General features: G+C 43.0%; 1 protein-coding gene across 5 annotated transcripts in view; it reads right to left on the bottom strand.

Annotated features, from left to right (window-relative positions):
- Positions 1–2,903: 2,903 nt before the first annotated feature.
- The window catches only part of PTPRU (protein tyrosine phosphatase receptor type U), a 133,366-nt gene continuing 115,675 nt past the window's right edge, over positions 2,904–20,594 (bottom strand). For all 5 annotated transcript variants that reach the window (XM_088459978.1, XM_088459977.1, XM_088459979.1 and 2 more), the window contains 10 exons: positions 19,994–20,110; positions 14,782–14,936; positions 14,571–14,706; positions 14,303–14,452; positions 13,959–14,135; positions 13,463–13,603; positions 11,330–11,455; positions 6,724–6,875; positions 6,489–6,624; positions 2,904–3,588 (listed from right to left, as the gene is read on the bottom strand). In XM_088459978.1, coding sequence (XP_088316104.1) covers positions 3,526–3,588; positions 6,489–6,624; positions 6,724–6,875; positions 11,330–11,455; positions 13,463–13,603; positions 13,959–14,135; positions 14,303–14,452; positions 14,571–14,706; positions 14,782–14,936; positions 19,994–20,110 — 1,353 coding nt within the window. In that variant the 3' untranslated portion in view covers positions 2,904–3,525. The remainder of the gene's footprint in view (positions 3,589–6,488; positions 6,625–6,723; positions 6,876–11,329; positions 11,456–13,462; positions 13,604–13,958; positions 14,136–14,302; positions 14,453–14,570; positions 14,707–14,781; positions 14,937–19,993; positions 20,111–20,594) is intronic.

Here is a 20,594-nt window from a genome sequence, read left to right as displayed (position 1 = left end):
CTTCCAACACATGGTGTTATTCATCAGACATGCAGACCATGGACCACTGTCTAAGCAACTCCATCCATCTGCTCTCTGGCCTCAAAACCTATTAACCCCTTCACTTCCCAAGACTATGGAGTCATTTGGAAGGCAAGGGTAACAGATATTTGTTTATAGAGTACTGTAGTTTTTCCAATTAATTTCAAGCAGAGTATATTGATACCATATTCTATATTACAGACTTCATGGTGTAATACTGTACAGATGAGGCTACCATGGAATTCCCACAAGAGATTAAGGGCGGGATACATGAAACATAGCATTCGGGATGCGACGCATCAAGCCACCCTTCACATGCAGGATGCCAGAGTGGCTTCTGGGTTTATGACCCAGAAGCCACTCTGGCATCCTTCTGCGCATCCCTCTCACAGTACTCTCCCATTAGAAGCCCATAGTCTTCTATAGGGTAACGCCATCAGGAGATGGCGTTACCCACTGCAACCAAGCCCCTGAGTGCATCGCATTTCAGGGCTTGGTGCATATGAGAAATGCGGTCAACCCCCGAAATATATGCAGCAAGCCCCGAAATGCAATGCACTCCCTTTGCTGCATCCCGTCCAAAAGATTATGTAACATTTATGACATAAAATGGTTAATATGCATTAAAGACTTGTTTTTCTTATTTGTTTTACATAGGTCAGGGAATGTATTTTTAAAAATGACTGCTGTCTCCGCTCGTGAGTAATAATTAACAATAATAATTATATTTATATAGCAATTTTCTCCCAATGGGATTAAAAGTGATTTACATTAGCAAATAAAAAAAACATATTCTACAAAATAAACATATAAAGGATTAGCAGACTACATAAAAGAGAGGTAAGCATTTGGGTATTTTGTTTTTTAAGAAAAGATAAAGGGCCATTAAATAAATAAGTACAGATTATATGTATGTGCATATTTGTAGGTCATAAATCCAAACTTCTGATAACATATACATATTGAACATGTATACTTACGCTGACTTCCTCTTTGAAAGAAGTTTTTCTTTACAGATAATAATTACTGGGATGACAAATACAAATGAGTCTGTATATCAAAATCCTCAATATCTGCAATTGAAACACTTTAGATATTTTGTATATGATGTAAAGATATTGATAATACTTGCTATAATAATAGAAACATTGCAAACACTGACATTTCTATAGTAGTATATGATTTGTAATGTTTAAATAGTTGGCGAACTGAATTCTACATTATAAAGTATTTGGTTTCTTTATTTTATTTTGGGGATCAGATCTGAACCTGTTTTTGTGAGTACATTTAATAAAAGTGTTAATTGACTTTTAGAGGTGTGACAATTTCTTTTTTGCACGTAGACATCTCAATAGGAATTTAATTATTTTGTTTATGAAGGTGCATCACAGTTTTATACATAGATAATTGCTGCTAGATACAAACAATCATTAAAGGATTGAATTTAGAGCCTTTGATTGCTGAACTGAGATCGAAGCTCTGCCTATTTCATGCTGTATTTTGTTTTTCTCTTAAATGGGGGATGTGACAGAATCCCTCTGGTGTAGCTGCTGGATCTTAGTCTGCTCAGCTCTTTTGGCTTAATACAACTGTGCGCCTAAGGGTTGTTTGTGTTTTATTTCTTCACTTATACTAGTGACAAAACTGGTTCTGAAATCCGCCAGCTTTTGTATGCCAAGAAAGTCTATGTGGGCAAAGATAAAGGCACAGAATTTAGCTGGAGAATGTGCAAATCACTCCATTCGATAGGAATAATTAGCTAAGTGTATACAGTGGTACAAAACCAAGATCTATTATGGATATGCACCAGTGATATGTAAATAATCTATAACAGGAGATGATAGGGCAAACTTGGATGAATTTCTTTTCCTTGGCAAGAGTCAGAGCTTTTCTCTTGATCAAACAGACTGAATTTTTCCAACGGGTCCAGAACTGATGTAAAGCTGAGCTGGAATTGCAATGTGGAGCTGTTTGCACACAGGGCACATTAATAAAACAGATCTTATATGTTTATTATGAATATTTGACTGGATTTGTAAGACTAATGAACAATACGATAACTGCACATTACAGAACATAAATATAAATATATATATATATATACCAAGGATCTCAGCACGATCAGTCTACTGGAAAAGGTAGCTGGAAGTGTTTACTGCTACTGTGGAAGGTAATCACTTACAGTAATGCTATTATGTGTGTCAGCGTCCCTTCTATTGACAGGCTTCTAACCTCTGGCCCTATCTAGGGGCAAATGAATTATCAAAAAAGCTGTGTGGAAAATGTGGAGCACTGTCAAGCACCAGCTCTTCTTTAGCCCTCACACAAGGACAAATGACCAAGTGCCTCTCTCCCAAATTATTTTTAATCATCCCCGCAGGGCAGAAAATAAAAACCAGTGCAGACCGAGAGAGCAGCTGGCTCCCTCCTTGGCACATGATGCATTATATAGAGAAGGCAGTCGCTGCATCTTCTGTAATCTCATACTGTAGCATGAAGAAGCATTTCTCGCACACAGATACCAAGTATAGGGACCTAGGTTTTGTCTCCAGTCAATTCAGAGACAAAGAATACACTTTTCATCTGCAGCTAATATACCGGCATAAACTTGTCATCACCTCCTAATAAACTGTGTCATCTGGGAGAGATACTTATTAGATGCAGTAGCTAAGCACAGACATCAGCACAAATACTTTTCACGTCTTCTTAATGTAAAAACATCACTGACAAGTGCCTCATGCCTGAAATAAGCAGCAGTCAGATATTTGCACAATCACAGCGCCCGATTATTGTACCACTAGAGACATGTTATCATAATGTATGAGCATTAGGAACAACTCTCATTTTCACAGTCACACACAGTCATCAGAACACAGAACAAGTAAAAACAAGCAATTTATTGGAGTACAATAAAGCCTTTAGAACCCCTTCATCACTTGTGGGGTTAATACATCATTTACCTATATATACAAATAATGATCATGGTTGCAAACGCATAGTACATTGTAGCATAGAGTATTACATAGGGACATCCATTACACGTATAGACAGACACATTTCCTTTTTTGTGTGATGCATTTTGCCCCATTGCTGACACCCTTCCCACCTATTATTGGATCACACATGAAGATGAAGAAAATCCCCTATGTACAGATGTATTGTCCTTTTATACCACAGAAACTGGAAAACATGATTTAACTTACAGAGGGAATACATTGTTGATTTACATGGGCAAAGTAAATTAGGTTATGAGCTCTCAGTCGAATAAACTGGGAACTACTACAATGCATTCCATAATCAAGTTATTATATGTACAGTCATCAATATGTACAGGCATTAATTGGTATTATGTCCACCTTTAACATCTGTAGCCTATAGAAGCCCTTTTTATGATGAAAGGTGAAAGGTGACTGGTGTCACTTTCATTTTGGCCACAAAATATAAATGTATCTGATTCTCCCATACCTATTTCATAGGGCACACTTATCATTATTTCGCTGGATGCTATCTGGCATCATGTGACTCCAAGAATTCCAGAGCAATTTCATAGCAGAAACGGTATTGGTCCTGGAGAGAGAGAGCGATAGAGAAACATGGGGAGGGAGAAAGAGAGAGAGAGAGAGATTGCAGTTAGTGATACCTAAGGTTCTGTGTTACTTACATGGAATGGTGAGTTATTTTTATGTGGAAGCTTTTGGAGACTTTGCACTCAATCTAAACACATGGCCTAATAAAAGGGAAATACAGATATGACCTCACTGCAGTCGCGCCAAACAGTCCCCCTTGGCACGCCTGGTTGGGTGAGACACTGCTAGCGCTGGGCGTCTGATTTACGTCTTTTTGTGCAGGAAATTAATTTAAGTCGCAAAGTGTTGTGACTAGGAAGCAGTAGGAGCCTGTGCTGATCAATTTGATATGTGACACTTGTATACTGTGTGCGACTGAGTCCCTCAATCAGGATGCGAAGTGCTACAATGCATCGGCCACAGCTTTTTCCACGCCAAGTTCCGTTTACATTCTCAGTTGCACACAGACCGGACCGGCCCGAGCCAAAGTTTTTCGGTAACCAAGAATAGATTTTGGTGCCCCTCAGTGGACCTTCATCCTAGCTCCCTCATCCCCCCCCCATGGACACACTCACAGCCCAGCACCCCTCATCAAAGCCCCTCACACAGTACCCCTCACCACAGCCCGTCATCACAACCCCCCTCATCACAGCCCCCTTATCCCCCTCATCACAGCCCCTCCATCACAGGCCCCATATCCCCTCAAAATAGCCCCTCTCACTGCCCCTCATCACAGTCACCTCCATCACAGCACCTCCATTACAGCCGCCCTCCATCACAGCCCCTCATATCACCTCTTCACAGCCACTCCATCGCAGCCCCTCATATCCCCTCTTCACAGCCCCTCTCACTCCACCTCATCACAATCCCTCCATCATAGCACCTCCATTACAGCCCCCCTCCATCACAATCCCTCATATCCCTTCTTCACAGACCCTCATATCAACCTCATCACAGCCAATCCATCACAGCCCCTCATATCCCCTCTTCACAGCCCCTCATCACAGTCCCTCCATCACAGCACCTCTGTCACGATCCGGGCTGCGCTGCCACGGAGCACTCGGACCTTACCTGTCCGGGCGCTCTGGCAGGATCCTTCCTGCGGCGGCTCCTGGAGGTGATCCGGGCGCTGGGGGGCTGACGGCAGCGGACCTCTGTGTTCGCCGGCGGCTGCTGGGCGTCGCCATCTTGCGGCAGACAAGTGACCTGAGGGAAGCCTATCCCATCCCTGCATTGCTCTGTGAGCTCCAGCCAATCCCTGCACAACCCATGGTACTTTAGGGTGCCTTGCACACTCTTTCCTTGCCAGTGCAACGTCGTACACAGCGTGAGCTGTGTGTTAGTTCCTGAGCTCCTGTCCGCTGCAGGTTGTCACAGTCTGTCTGTATTTGCAGTTCCGCTCCAGCTTGCCTTCCGCTGTCCCCAGTTCCAGTGTGTCGCTCTCTGTTCCTGCTCCCCAGGAGGGCCTGCCGACCCCGAGACTCTGGTCCTAGTTCTCCACTCCGGTGCCCGGGTCCGACGTACCTTCGCTTCTGCAGTACCTGTCCAGATCTCCTTGTCGTCTCGTCATTCATGATTCGCACCCCCTTGAAACCGGCTTCCTTCCAATACCAGCAAACCGTTCCACTGACGTCCTCTGTCTCCACACCGGCTCCTAATCCAGACCCAGCCGTGACAACCTCCATTACAGACCCTCATATCCCCTCTTCACAGCCCCTCATATCACCCTCATCACAGCCCCTCATATCCTCTCTTCACAGCCCCTCTCACTCCACCTCATCACAGTCACCTCCATTACCTCCATCAGTCCCTCCATTACAGCCACTCATATCACCCTCATTACAGCCACTCCATCACAGCCCCTCAACATAGCCCCTCTCACTCCCCCTCATCACAGTCACCTCCATCACAGTCCCCCTCCATCACAGTCCATCCATTACAGCCCCTCCATTACAGTCCCCCCATTACAGCACCCCTCCATCACAGCCCCTTACTAAGACTTACCCAACAGTGGCAGCAGAGGACTGAAGGCGGGGAAGAGGTCTGGCTGGCAGTGAGGTCAGCGGGCGCCCTCCTGAGCGCTGCGGCGTGCCTGAGCAGGCAGCTGTGTCACAGTCTGCCCGGAGGCACATGACCCATCACCAGGCCCGCCCCCTACCGCGTAGGTCTCAGTGCAGCCAGCACTGCTCGGATCGGATTACCAAAGTGATGATCCGTGGCCAGCTGCTGGCCGCAGATCATTACTTTGGTAATCCGATCGCTTCTTCGCTCTATAGATGAGAGGGGAGGAGAGCGGCCCCTCCAGCAGGGACTTGAGCTTCCGGCCAGGTGACTGCCGTGGCGCCCTCCTCAGTCTGGCGATCTACGCAGCTGCATACCCAGCGTATAAGCCGGGCCGGCCCTGCACACAGATATACAAGTATCACATATTAAATTAATTAGCAGAGTCTACTGGTGCGTCCTAGTCACATCATATTGCGACTTAGATGCATTTTTGGCAAAAACAGATGCCCAGAACTAGCAGAGACCTGTTGGCTCACTCATGCCAGGCATATCGGTATGGCGTGTTGAGGCTGGATGAACAAGGACACATCTTAATCCAAAGTAGGAACTCTCAGAACTTAGAAAGAGAACTACACAAAGGCTTACCATATGTTTTATCAAAAATAGGAGGAATTTCTATTTGGTCTTCATCAATGATTGACAGATGTTTCTCATACATTTATGGAGTATCTTGCATCTAGTGTATTATGCGTATGTTCTCTATCTTTCCACTACATACATACTATTATTTCTATTTTTTTAAGCTATAGGCAAAGTGCTCTTGAAAAGGAACCAAACATAAGAGTAATTCATAATGCATTTATTTATACCCCTGCTCACCACTCCGTTTTGCCTTACCAAGGTTTCTACCATATTTGGCTTAATATTCCGCAGACTTTTAACCGCGTAGAACACATCAACCACATGGTGGCAACGGATCATCTCGCACAGTATTGCACAGGAACAAAATGTCCCACTCCGACCCCCGCCATTGCTGCAAAAAGAGATAAGTGCATGCAGATTAGTGTTGCCATAAAAAGCAAAGGTCTAATTGCAAGCTGAAGCACTTCAATCTCAATGTGGGCATACGTACAGACAGTGTACAAGGGTCCTGTGCTCTCTGTTTTGTTCCTGCCACTGTTCCACCAGGGTATGGAGTTGTAAGAAGGATCTTTTGGTGTCTGGAGTATCTCGGTATGGAGACCAACGCAGGTACTGGAAATGTTTGACCAGGAGATGTTCCTCCTAGATGAATGCAGATAATAAAAATTAATCCTAGTCACATATCAACACTAAGGAAAGTAAGTTTCAATAGTTTTAACAATGTCGTCATTGTGTCTGTGCATACTGTCATGCTCTGTGCATACCTTAGAGCACAACTCCATTCCACTTTATGATATTCAGATGTTTTGTATTGAAATAAATGATTATGTCAGATACAATAAAAATATAAAAATACAATGTATGTGATAATTCAAGTGCGCCCGGTGTCTGACAGACATTACAAAATTGTGAATAGCTGAGAAGCAGAGGGAAGAGAGAGCGGCACACCGAACCAAGCAAATCAGCCTGGAAAAAGTCTCTGCGTTTTTTTCGACAAGTTGCGTCTGAGACGTATGAGCGAATAGCCTATTCCTTCTCCTTCCGGACAACAGCAAAGGCATAAATGGACCTCCGCAATCCTTATAGGCGGAAACTTGGTTGGTAATCCAGTTTTTCTGACCCAACGCGTTTCAGGAGCATTTCGGTCCTCAAGGCCGTGTGACATGGATCAATGAAGCTCATCTTATATACTTGAGGCTTATCCAAGCAAGACTTAATACTACATATTATCCAAGCCAATGCATTATAGGATTTTACGAAGTAAGCCCCTACTTTCCCAAGTAAGCCCAGACTGTAAGGCCAGAGTGTATAATGGTGTTGTGTTGTGCAATGTGATGGTGCTGGCTGTGGTTAGTCCACACATGGTACAGATATTTGATGGACCTGGATAGCAGTTTAACAAATTATAAATTAGTTATAAAGTGCAATCTAAGTAATGATGTGCAGCCTTAAAAAAATAAATAAATAAACAATCACTATGTGGCAATAACTGCAGAACATGCACTGTAAATTAAATTATCCTATGTGTCCATTCTAGCACCCTGCGTCACTCATAACCTGTGCAGTTCCTCTTTCCTGCCTGGGGTGTCGCTCTCTGCACTGGTGCTTCTAGCACACTCAGCTAATGTAACAAACTGCTGAGAAACAGACCAGAGTATGCTAGAAGCACCAGAGCAGAGAGCGACACCCCGGGCAGGAAAGAGGAACTGCACGGGTTGTGACAGGTGCAGGGTACAAGAATGAACACTACTATGTATAGTTATTTTTTAGATATACTTTCTAGATATTGATATTAATATTTGTGTTTTCCCCCATAAAGTATGCAGATATCCAATTTTCAGTTTTTAAGAAGGAACTGGTAAGTTCCTTAAATAAGCAATCTTCACACCGTGAACCTCATTTGTGTGTGTGTGTGTACACATTGAAGAAAATGCCCTTCCACATCTCGTTGGATGCCCCAGAAGCTCAGCACCTCTCACTTTAAGTGGCAAAATATTGATGACATTTTGACATGCTAAGCAGTGTGTAAGCCCCTGGTAATTACCACACTCATACAAAGATAGGAACACAATTTTATATTTATATATATATATATATATATATATATATATATATATAATGTTTACTATGAATATCTGTCTCAAACTGATTATTTGAATGCTACTACATTGCTCCCATTTCAAAGTAACGTTGGTCATAGGTTAGCGTGAATTTGTAACCCATTCTGAGTTTAAGTCTGTCATAGTATGACCCTTGTTAATGTGACATTCCCATTCCACTCAATTATACAGTTTTTTGACATGCAATAACCTAAATGGAATGTTAGGTTATTATCTAACAAATATACACATGAAAAATAAACCTGAAAGACTGCATTAGAAGTGATAATTAAGCTCCTACCCTGGCTGACTGCTAAGCAGTTGTATCAAAAAATAATCAGACATGGCCTAAAGAAAATCAATGTACAAATCGAACCTACATGTCAAACAGCCAAGAAGACAAGATAAATACAGAGAAAATCTGAAGCAACAACAACGCTGACTGCATGCAAATTCAAGATAAGTTCTGCACAAACATTTGCGAAGATTGTCACTCAAAGGAGTCCAAATTATTGACTTCAATGCATAAGACAGTATTTGCTATTACCATGTTTATAAATAGCAGTTATGTTATTAATTTGAATATTACTAATTGCTACAAGTAATGTGGGCACAGGACTTTGATGGTTGTGTATATGTTAAAATAACTGCTCTTTATTATAATGGAAAACTGTATCAAACCTTATCTTTTGCTGTTGAATTAATGCTCCAAGCTTGTCCTATCAGACAGGCAGTAGCCGGCACATACAGTGGGAGACGTATTTAAACATCAGCCTTATGTACCTAGTATTTATTTATTTAATTAATTTCAAGGGATGCATCATCAGAACAGATCAGTTATTTTAGAATGTTGCAGATTTTTTCCACACAGTGTAAATGGCCTAGTTTTCTGCACAATGCGCCCACTTTTATAGAAAGTGCATGTCTCTGTGCATAACATGGCGACACCTGCAGTGAGTGCAAATTTCTGCATGCTGGCTGCGTCCGGGCTTTCGGTGACAGGGAATCGATATTAACCGAGATTTCAACGCCTGTCATTAAACCTTGTCGGGATTAGACAGTCGGGAAGCCGGCGGTCGGGATTCCCTCCGTTGGCTTCCCGACTGTTTCCCGGTGTCGGTTATAGCTAATTCCTCCAAGGCGTACTCTTTCTCCCCACACCACACCATGGGCCAGGAACTTTACATGCGATTGAAGGAGTGTATTTAGGGGTCATTCACAGGTCAGCATGTGTTTACCACCACAAATAGACTAGGCTTTAAATGGGATGTCTCTTTCATCCTACAGGTGCTCTACTAAAAGTGCATTTATGGGCTCAAATTTACTAATGTCATACAAAGTATTCAAAGATATGACAGTAACACAAGTACAAATGTCCTTTCATTCACATTATTTCATTAAAGTATACATGAGCAGTATTTTAGGAAATAAATATAACAGTGAAAACAAATGAAGGGGGCAGGCCTGAAGTGCTAGTAGGCAGGATGTGACATTTTTAGTCTTTCCACTATGCGTTTCCACCTTGCCTTATTTAAAGATAAGTTATGTAGAGGGTTTTCATGGGGGCTATTGCCACCGAAGTGTGACTTGTCTTTGGTGTATAGCAATTCCCTCTCTTCTCTCCTTTGTTATAAAGCCCACTGGGCCTCATTCAGAGAAGGCGGCTAGTCCCATCGCCAGTGCCTATACGTACACAGTTGTATTGCGAAAATATGCAAATGCCGCAGTCACCGGGACACCCTCTGGCAGCGTCTCTGATCTGCCGCTTCATTACAAAGACTCATCATCGAACATCTGGGCAGCCCTATGAACCCCTTATGCTCAGAATGTCAGTCAGAAGTAAGCCATCGGAGCCAATGCAACTGCGTACACAGACGCAGTCGCTGGCTAAGGCACGCCAACAAAGCACTCTGGACATGTCCGCCCCCCACACACACAAACACTGTTATCTTCCATAAATGCTCACTGACTGTCACTCACTCTGTGTCTAGATTCGCACTGCGACCGCCATCGGTAATCAATCCCGGCACATGCATAATGTGACACATATGCATGCGCAGTACGAAAAAAAATATTTAAACTTCGCAAACATTAGCATCAGCATTACGTCCACCTCTAACTTAGGTCCTCTGTTCCACCAGCAATAAACTTGCAAGATAAATTTACCAGAAAATAATAACTCGTTTGCAAAATCAGTTTGGACATGATATGTACTGAGGGCTTATATGGCCCATGTTGTGTAAGTAATGTATGACTCACAGGATAATTATGTGAAAAAGTCTGCTTAAGCACACATTGCTACTTACAGAGCAATGTATTTATTAATACATGTCTGTGACATGGGCAAAAGTATGTGAACACCACTCCCATATGTGCATGTTGAACATCTCATTTCAAAATCACTGGTATTAATATGGAATTGGATCCCTAATGCTGCTATAACAGCCTCCACTCTTCTGGTGAGGCTTTCTACTGCATTTTGGAACATGGCTGCAGGGATTCAGCCACAAGAGCATTAGTGATGTCGGACACTGATGTTTGGTGATAAGGCCTGGCTCACATTCAAAGTTCCAACTGCTAAAAGTTGTTCAATGAGGAAGTCAGGCCTCTGTGCAAGCCAGTCAAGTTCTTCCACACCAAACTTGGGAAACCCAATTTGATGTGTTATCACCAGCTTCCAATAGCAAACAGCGAAGGGCAGCCCTCTACTGGGGCTCTCTCCCCCAATCACCAAAAAAATGACTGATGTACTGGCAGGGACAGACTGATGGGGAGACTTGTTCCACTTCAAAATTTATTTGATCTGGAATTCCCTTGGTGCTTAGGAGCAGGCTGTGGTGGGTATTTGTTAGGTACATTTAACACAGCTACATACAAACACTGCCTAACACAAACAATACACTTCACTCTACGTGATATAAAACAATAACAATTGTGCTGCTTCATGTTAACGTGTATCCTGCAAAGGAGGAACCAACGAGATGCCCAATAACTCACCCTTGTTATGTTTTGAACTCTGAACAGACGAGTCACAACATCTTCATCCACAGACCCAGACACAAATTGGACTTCCATTGGTCCATATCGGGAGATGCCGCTGTCTGGCCAGTATTGTAAGCAGGGCTGGTGATAACAGAGCAGAGTTCAGAGGGATTGGTGATCAAAGCATTTGTAGGCAGAACTTGGAATGATAATAAATGACCAACTACAATACAGAATTTTATGGATAAAGAGAAAGTATGAGACATGTTGGGGATAGGACAAATATTGGTCAAAACAGACAATTTTGACAGGTGTAGAGGAAATAGTTTTTGAAGAGAGAAGAAAACGTGACTGACATGTAACTGAATTTACCTTCACATTCACAATAATGAAAGCAAAATATTATAAATAGTTATATTTTGACTTACCATTTCATTTCTACAAAGCCAGAAGGGAAATTAGATATTATTAATAGGGTTACTGTCCACCCACAAGAGGTAGAACTCATCAAGAAAAGCACTTCTTTCCTGCTAACCCCTCTAATCCTACTGGCTGCCATGCACGGTAATATAGCAACAAGAAAAGAGAACTAAAAGACCATCCGAAAAAATCTAGAACGAAAAAGCCAACACAGAACAAAAACTTTGTCCTATATAGTGCTGCGGTCGCTACGGCTGTAGTGCTAGTACCAGAACTGTACCTTATGCAGTAAAAACTGCTTCTCTACACAGTGGTCCTATATTTCACTGACTTTCCTCCATTTACTGCGCTTAAAAGATACTGTGGCTGTCGCGTCTACTGAGCAGCCAATTAGGTGAGCTATACACACTTACCAATCGGCCGCTCGATATGTCTGGTCAGACATCACAACTGGGCGGGCATTTAAATTTGCCCGCCCAGTAGTGATTTCAGTGTTGGCGGTTACTGCGGCCAGTGTACAAGTGGTCGGTGTTCACTCGTACACATATGAAGATGCTCTAATATATCTGCATAATGTGGACCTTACTTATCAATGAGTTGTATCATAATTCAGGGTCGTAGCTAGGGTAGTGCGGCCGATGCCATCGTCCAGGGCACCACAGGTCAGGGGGCGCTGTTTGGGCCTGTCAAATTTCTGTTTATTATCACTCTTGCTTGTAGCTTCCTCTTATTTCATCCCCAGCATCTCCTGGCCTCTCCCATCTCTTCCCTGGCCCTTCCCCATGAAGCCATGGCCCTTTTTTGGGTGCATTATGTCAATTTGAAAAATATGGGGGGCGTCAATGCTCTTTCTGGCACAGGGCACCAAAAAGTCTAGTTACGGCTCTGGTATCATTCACAACAAGAGATAAAACTTATTGCGTATGATAAATCGTGCTCAAGCTCAGCTCCCAACTGTAATTTTTCAAACAGAAGACAGCTGGGAGCGGATTGGCTGGAGCAAACTCATTGGTAAATAAGGCCTTAAATCGACATTGGCTGTGCTGCAGGGCTGACCTGATAGGTCTGTGAATGACCCAAAAGCCTCAATATGAACCTATATTTTTATTGACAAAATGTTACAATTAGAACTATACTGCTATATTATATTGGTTAATAGTAGAGAATGTAAGTGCTGTGTCCAAGAAATAGTTGTACTCTTTCATTGTAATTGTGTAACATTCATAGGAATATCAAGCTACACTACACACAAAATATATGTAATGTTCCAAAATAGTGGAAAATACACTACTGATAATAATGACATTATTTTTATTATCATTTATTTATATGGCACCACAAGTGTTCCGCCTTACACAGTACATAACCAAATAACATAACCAGTACATAACCAATAACATAACCGCCTTACACAGTACATAACCAAAAAAGTGACTTACAGTACAATACAATGCAGGACAAGGATAATATATATTGATACATTGGTGACCATAATACCCAAATAAGCAACAGAGCATAAGCAACCAAGCATTAGGTGCCCTAGTGAGGAGTAACAAGTAGATAAAAATCATCAAACCCTGTCATCTACATCACCCCAAGTATGAAGCAATCTGAATGACAGATTACCTCCCTAAAGGTTTTACATGTAATTCTAAACATTAGAATCTCATTTAAATCAAGAGAGCTAGGTTTAGTGGTACTGTAATGAAATATGTGTCATTGTCTCACCCAGGCAGAGTTGGATTGGTTCAGCTGATTTAACATAACAATACTGGTGCAGCCATAGTCGTAGACCAGTCGCCAGAAGTCTGTCATTGTGCTCTGCAGTGGATGCACCGTGACAATGACATGCGAACTTCGCTTATAACTCTGAAAAACATCAAAAAGCATTTTTAACATTAAGCAACAAGCAGCATATGCACATTATTAAGTGTGTTGAACCTTACACAGACTACACATTCACAAATGGACCATACAGTAAGTGAAAGGTCTGATATTTAAATCTTGGAATCCATAGCAAAAGAATCAAAAAAGTCTACTAACAAGCCTCTAAGGAACAGTAAGTATTACAAGACAGATAAATGAATGTAGTATTGCCAAAGCTCTAAATTGGAAATACTGGTAGGCTGTCTTAGAGCTAGCGTAAAAATGACCAATAGGATTGTACAGAGAGTCACAAAGTGTGAACTCTGTAATTGAGTGAAGAGACTGGTACAGTACGTACATCAGTCAGGGCAGCATTGATGTAATTGCTGGTATCCTCTCCATGGGCTGACAGCAGTAAAGGAAGAGAGCGATCTGGAGGCAACACGTCCATAGTGCGGTTCTTGTCCCGATTGTGCGGTAACAATGCAACGCTGCACTCCTCTACACCAAGCTGTGCTGTTACTGAATTCAGTGTCTGCAAAGAAAGAATAAATGCATTGAGGGAACTGCAGATTTATTTATCCTAGCTGTGTGGGAGTTCTTTAGCCTTTTGTGTATAACAAAGTATATATGTTTGTGCTACAGAACTAGAATAATCATTAGGATTAATGAAAAGCAGTGGCCGCTTGCATGCAGTGATACCTGGAATTCATCTCTCAGATGAGTTGAGTTGCTTTGTGTGTCTATCTGTAGCATCTCCTTGTATGTCTGTCTGAAGTCACACACTGGGATAGCTGTATCACCACACAGACAGGCCTCTAGGATGGCATCATGGATAAAAACGTACTGTTCCTAGAAGCATGAAAATGCACATAACTAATTACTGTAATATAAAGACTGGACAGCCCTCACCATGATGCCTTTCCCAGCATAATAATACAATTCCATTTATAATGCACTGCCATCTGACCTGTGTTTGCACCATGTTAATTCGTCGTGAGCAAAGTGTTTTGACACAGTTGTAAATATCCACAACTCCCTCACATTCAGCCATGTCCAGCATAACATCCAAGACAATATAGCAGCCTGTCCTGCCAGCTCCAGCACTGTAAGGACAAACAAGAAGTGCTCAAGAACAAATGGAAACAGCATGCAAATAAGAGACATGTTTTATTACTGACCTGCAATGCACCACAACAGGGCCAGCATCAGGTGGTGTGGATGATTTTACTCTGCGGATGAAAGCAAGCAGCCCCGTGGCATGGAATGGTACTCCATGCTCAGGCCATGAAAGGAAGTGGAACTGCTTTACTTCATGTCTGGCAGTATAACCCCGCTGGAAAAGGCATAAATAGGTATGTTATAGTTAGAGTATGTATATTATCATATAGCTTATATGTTACATCTGATCTGTACATAATGTGACGGAGCACTTAGGGGAAAATCTGGACTAATGTTACCCAGAGACGTGGCAATATCAACAATTAATTTATCCAAAGTAGACCAAATTCTGTAGGGCGATTTAATTGTTGTGTGGGTGGCGATAATTAATGAGCGCCCAGTGTTGCAATTCAATTGTTCTGGGCGCCCATTACTTATCGCTGTCTTCATGCTCTATTAGACCAGATTTAGCCATGTAAAATGGCTAAATCAATGTGAATTCATGGTGATGACCATTGCCGTCACTAGGACAGGGCTGCCGAGGCTCGTGCCCTGGGTGCTGTGGGACCGGCGGTGTTGGGGGATGTATGTGCTGCCTGCCACGGTATAGGCCCGCCCTGGTCAGCCAGTGTGGTGCAGACCACAGTGAGTGCGGTCCGTACTATACTGTTACATACACATCGCCGCTGGCGCTGGGTAGTACACTCGTACTACCCGGCGGTGATGTGTGTGTTACACACATAACACCGATTGCTGCTGAATGTCTGTGTGTTTTATGCACTACGGAAGGCACTGTATAAGGGGCAAATCATACTGGCAGCCTTCATAAAGGGGACCACTACTGGGGGCACTGTATAAGGGGCACAGCATAGGGAGGGATCACTACTGGGGGCACTGTATAAGGGGCACTACTGGGGGCCTGCGCAAGGGGAACTACTACTGGGGGCACTATATTAGGGGCACTACTGGGGGTCTGCATAAGGGGGATCACTACTGGGGATACTGTATAAAGGGCACTACTGGGGGCTTGCATAAGAGGGACCACTACTGGGGGCACTGCATACTGGGGGTACTGTATAAGGGACATTACTGGGGGCCTGCATAAGGGGGACCACTACGGGGGGCACTGCATAGGGGGACTGTATAAGGGGCACTGCATTGGGGGGACTGTATAAGGGGCACTGCATAGGGGAGCACTGTATAAGGGTGCACTACTGGAGGCAGGGCCGCTGACAGCCGAGCCGGTCCCAGGTGACAGGGGGCATGGCCTAATCGTGGGAGGCCACGCCCTGGGGAGGGGGGCACTGTGTGCCCCCCAGCCCGGGGAACAGCCAATTGGGGGCGACGGGCCCCTCCAGCTAGCCCGCATAATTAGTACCCGCTCCCCCCCCGCTCTCAACGCCCCTGACTGGAGGCACTGTATACAGGGCACTGTATAAGGGTGCACTACTACATGGGGCACTGCTACTGGGGACATTGCATAAGGGCCACTGCTACAGTGGGCATTGCAAGAGGGGCATTACTACTCTGGGCATTAAGGTGCGTATGAAATGGTAAGGAATGTTCCCAGAGTGACGAGAAAGGGGTGTGTGTAATGTTGATACGCCCCATTTTTCAGTGACCATGCCCCTTGTGACATGTGACCAAGCCCATTTTTCGTCTTTGGCGCGCACACATAGAGGGGGGGGGGAGGCTCCATTTTTCAATTTGCCCTGGGCTCCAAATACCCTAGTTACGCCACAACCATGGGTTTATTGCACATTTTTGCGTGCAGAAATGCAAGCAGAGGCGGCTATAGTGCTCAGATGGAGCAACAATTGAATTGCTCTGTCGGGTGCCTTAAAAAATAGCCATGTAAACAATTGAATTGCCCCTTGTGGCTCTGTGATTGCGAATGATTCACAAACGTCCTTTTAATGCTATATTTAAATGGATTCAGTGACAATGATTGTATATATTTTAGTGTTCCCGCTAGGCTGTTTTAGTGAGGCGCCGGGCATTGCCCGATTTTGATGTGGCAAAATGCGCCCGGCCCTTTTAGTGGCGCCCTGGTAAAGCAGCCTCCCCTGTGCCGCCCCCACCTGCGGGCCACAGTGTCTCACAGATGGGTAAAGTTGCAGTTTCCGATTGCCACCGGGTGAATAGATGTGCACGGCATCTATTCACAGTGAGGGGAGAGCTTGGGGGAAGCCCAGCACCACGAGCAAAATTCAGAATAATGAGCTAAATGATGTGGGACAGGTATATGGGGGTGCTGTATTACTTTGCTTTTGGCCACTAATATAAGTAGCTAAGGAATTTTAATTCCAATATAAACAGGTCACTGTAGCAAGTTAAAAGCGTGGGATCCGCCGGGGTGTGAAGCAGCTGGTAGTTGCAGGCACTGAACGGAGCAAGGTACCTGTTTTGCAAGCTGTATGAAGCTGGAGTGTCGGACAACAAAATAGTGTTCACAACGTCTAGGCGGCACTCTCCGTGCCGCGCTTCCGGAGGGATGGAGCCAGCTGTAGCCGGTGGTGCGGGCTCAGCAGGGCCTCCGAACAGTCAGGTGTTAGACTCCGATATGAGGATCACTGCTGGAGCCGTGGGCGGTAAATAGTAGAGCTGAGATATTAAACTCTCAGAAAATAGCTTCTGCCATCTTGCCGTTGGAAGTCACTCCCCCAGGGCATTACATATTTTAAGAAGACCCTAAAACTCCTTACATGGATCTGCTTATCCTCCTAAAATGAACTTATATAAATAACTGGTATTGGGCAAGATCCTTAGGGGAAATTTACTCAAGTGAGAGTTTTTAGAAGTGAGTTTTAGATTCTACTTAACATTTAACTAGCACCTTCTACAAGATAATAGCTAGAATCTAATTGGTTGCTATGGGCAACATCTCTGCTAAAACTCACTTCTAAAAACTCTCACTTTACTAAATTTACCCCATACAATCGGAAACTCAAAAATACATTTGCAGATTTTGTAATACAGCACCTTACATTTGTGACTCCATGCAACAGGAGAGGTGGAATGGAAGAAGTAAGGAGGGCAAGCATAGGTCAAGCACAGTAAGGGAATGTTCTTGTAATTGTGACTGAGGAAGAACTTGACGCAGATGCTTATACTGTACACCTCTATTAAGGTGCATCTCTTGCAGGCCGGAGGGCTGGTGTAATTATGATGATCATCATCATGAATGATGATGATCATCATAATTACAATGATGATCATCATCATGAACAAGCCTTGTCGCTTCTGATTGTGGATTGACCTTTACAGTATGGGTATTGTATTATTTGAAGTTGTGGCTATCTGCATTAATCAACTGATATTTACACTTGGAACATGACAATAAAAGATTCAAATTGAAGTGGAAAATAACATGTTTGTATTTAATTTCACTAAACTTAATTGGTGTTTGTATTTAATTATATTTTACATGGTAAATGTGAGTTTTGGGTTTATTAACACTGAGACTTCATTATTTTATTATAGTATAATGTGTATAAATAGGGTAATGCCACTTTCCCATTTACTACTATGAATGTCAAGCAACATCTCTACACATGTCTCTATGCTCTCGCACACTTGTTGCTCCTGAGGCAAACCTGGGGCATATGCTCCTGTAGTAGAGAAACTTTTCCTGTTTAGGTTCAGGGGCGCATATGCCTCTTGTGTCTAATTCCTGTGTAGGGTACTGGAGGAAAACTGCTGAGGAGCTGGAGTAATTTAGTTACTGGAGAAGGAGTCTTTTTCCATTGCATTGCCTCCTAGGGGTATATTCACTAAAGTGTGAGTTTTTATAAGTGGAAATGTTGCCTATAGCAACCAATCAGATTCTACTTCGCATTTATCTAGCACCTTCTAGAAGATAACTAGAATCTGATTGGTTGCTATGGGCAACATCTCCACTTCTAAAAACCTACACTTTATTAAATATACCCCTAGAGTAGAAGATAATTCATCATCTTTGTCTCCCTACTGATGAAGAGGAAGACTTCACACCAACATGTCCTTGTGTACACTAAAGTACAAGTAAGCCCACTTGTGGACATTAACTGACATGAAAATACTGTATGGCCAATCCTATTTCTCAAGAATATGTGAAATAACTGTGAAATAAATGTTTTTATACTTAAGAAAATATATTCAACACACAAACTGCTCCACTCCAAATTATTAAGCCAGCAAGGTACTACATGTAGACAGTAGTCATTGTCCAGCAATTTGTTACGTGATAATAAGATTTAATAACACTATAGCAGAGGACACAAAATCTGGGACACAATAAAGCATCGCTAGTAAGCCAAGACAAGCAAATAACTAGTAATCGGATTTTACAATTAACCAAAAACCAGCCTGTACCCTCTATGATTCGAAAGCTCTGATTCAACTCTTATGCTGGCCATACACCTACACGACCAGCATAAGATCCGATTCATCATACGATCTCCCTACGATTCCCCGGAGCTCCCTGGCAGTCCAAGCAGCATGTTTGTTGTTTTTCTTAGCACATGATCTGTTGTAAGATCGATCCTGTATCTCACAGGCTCATAAGGGAAACAGTCACTGGAATGACTTGAATTGCTGCAGGATGGATCGCATGAACAAAATAAACGGCACAATCTGCACACGATACGATGGAACACATGGGCTGCACATCTGATCATAAGATCACATTATCATACCTCCCAACAGTCCCAGAAACACAGTTGGGAGGTATGAATTATGACAGTTGGGAGGTATGAATTATGACAGTTGGGAGGTATGAATTATGGGAGCTGCGGGAGCGTGCATCGGATCTTATCTTACTAAAAAACTACACGATTTACACAAGATCCATCATATGACTCGTGGAAAATCGGGCAATCGGCCCGAAATCGTGCAGGTGTATGGCCAGCTTTAGGGGTATATTTACTAATGTGAGAGTTTTTAGAAGTGGAGATGTTGCCCTTAGCAACCAATCAGATTCTACTTAACATTTATCTAGCACCTTCCAGAAGATAAGAGCTAGAATTTGATTGGTTGCTATGGGCAATATCTCCACTTCTAAAAACTCTCACTTTAGTAAATATACCCCTTGATGTTTCTAGAGAGTTATCCTCAGTCTCACTACAATTGCCTGTCCTACAGCAACACTATATAGCCTTCAATATCACGCCTCCCTTCCCAACATGTGCATTCCCATATAACCGTAGCTGACAGTCTCATATAAGTGCACATAAAAGACTGAATGACACTTACCCGCTCCAGAGTGAGCGTCCTCACTGTATATTCTGCCAGCGTTTCTGTACTGATTAAGGTGATGCGAATATCTCCATATGTTTCTGTTGTATCTGGCCAATATTTGCTGCATTTCACCTGTATGAGATGTAAAGGAATTAAGAGAGGAGATATAATGCAAAGCAGAAATAATATGCCATAGACAGCAATATAGTTATATAATGTCATGCTGACAAGCACTACCAATAGACTATGGGCCATATTCAATTAGGGAGCGAAAAGTCTGTGCTGGATTTTTCGCTCCACATCGGAGCTTTTCTGGGGATAAAGTATTAGGCGCGTGCCCGCTTTATCCCTCTATTCAATTTGGAGCCGGTGAAAACAGGAGCCTGCGAAAAGGTATTGGGAGAAATAGGAGAATTTTCGGTAATTCATCCTGGGACCCCCCTAATGATGTCCTGACATGGGGGATCACTGTGGGTACCCCCGTTTTTCCCTGCTGAAGGTAATTAGGGTTTTTAAATAGCCGCGGCAGGTGTTTTTTTGCAGCTATGAAGAAGTGATGAAGAATAGCACATAGATTTTTTTATTTTTTTTTAAATGTGTTATTCCTATCAAATTT

Source organism: Taudactylus pleione, unplaced genomic scaffold (assembly GCF_031769625.1).
Source record: "Taudactylus pleione unplaced genomic scaffold, aTauple2 ptg000959l, whole genome shotgun sequence".
Classification (NCBI taxonomy): domain Eukaryota; kingdom Metazoa; phylum Chordata; class Amphibia; order Anura; family Myobatrachidae; genus Taudactylus; species Taudactylus pleione.
The sequence above is the reverse complement of the archived record's forward strand: the minus strand, read 5'-3'. Positions and strand labels throughout refer to the sequence as shown.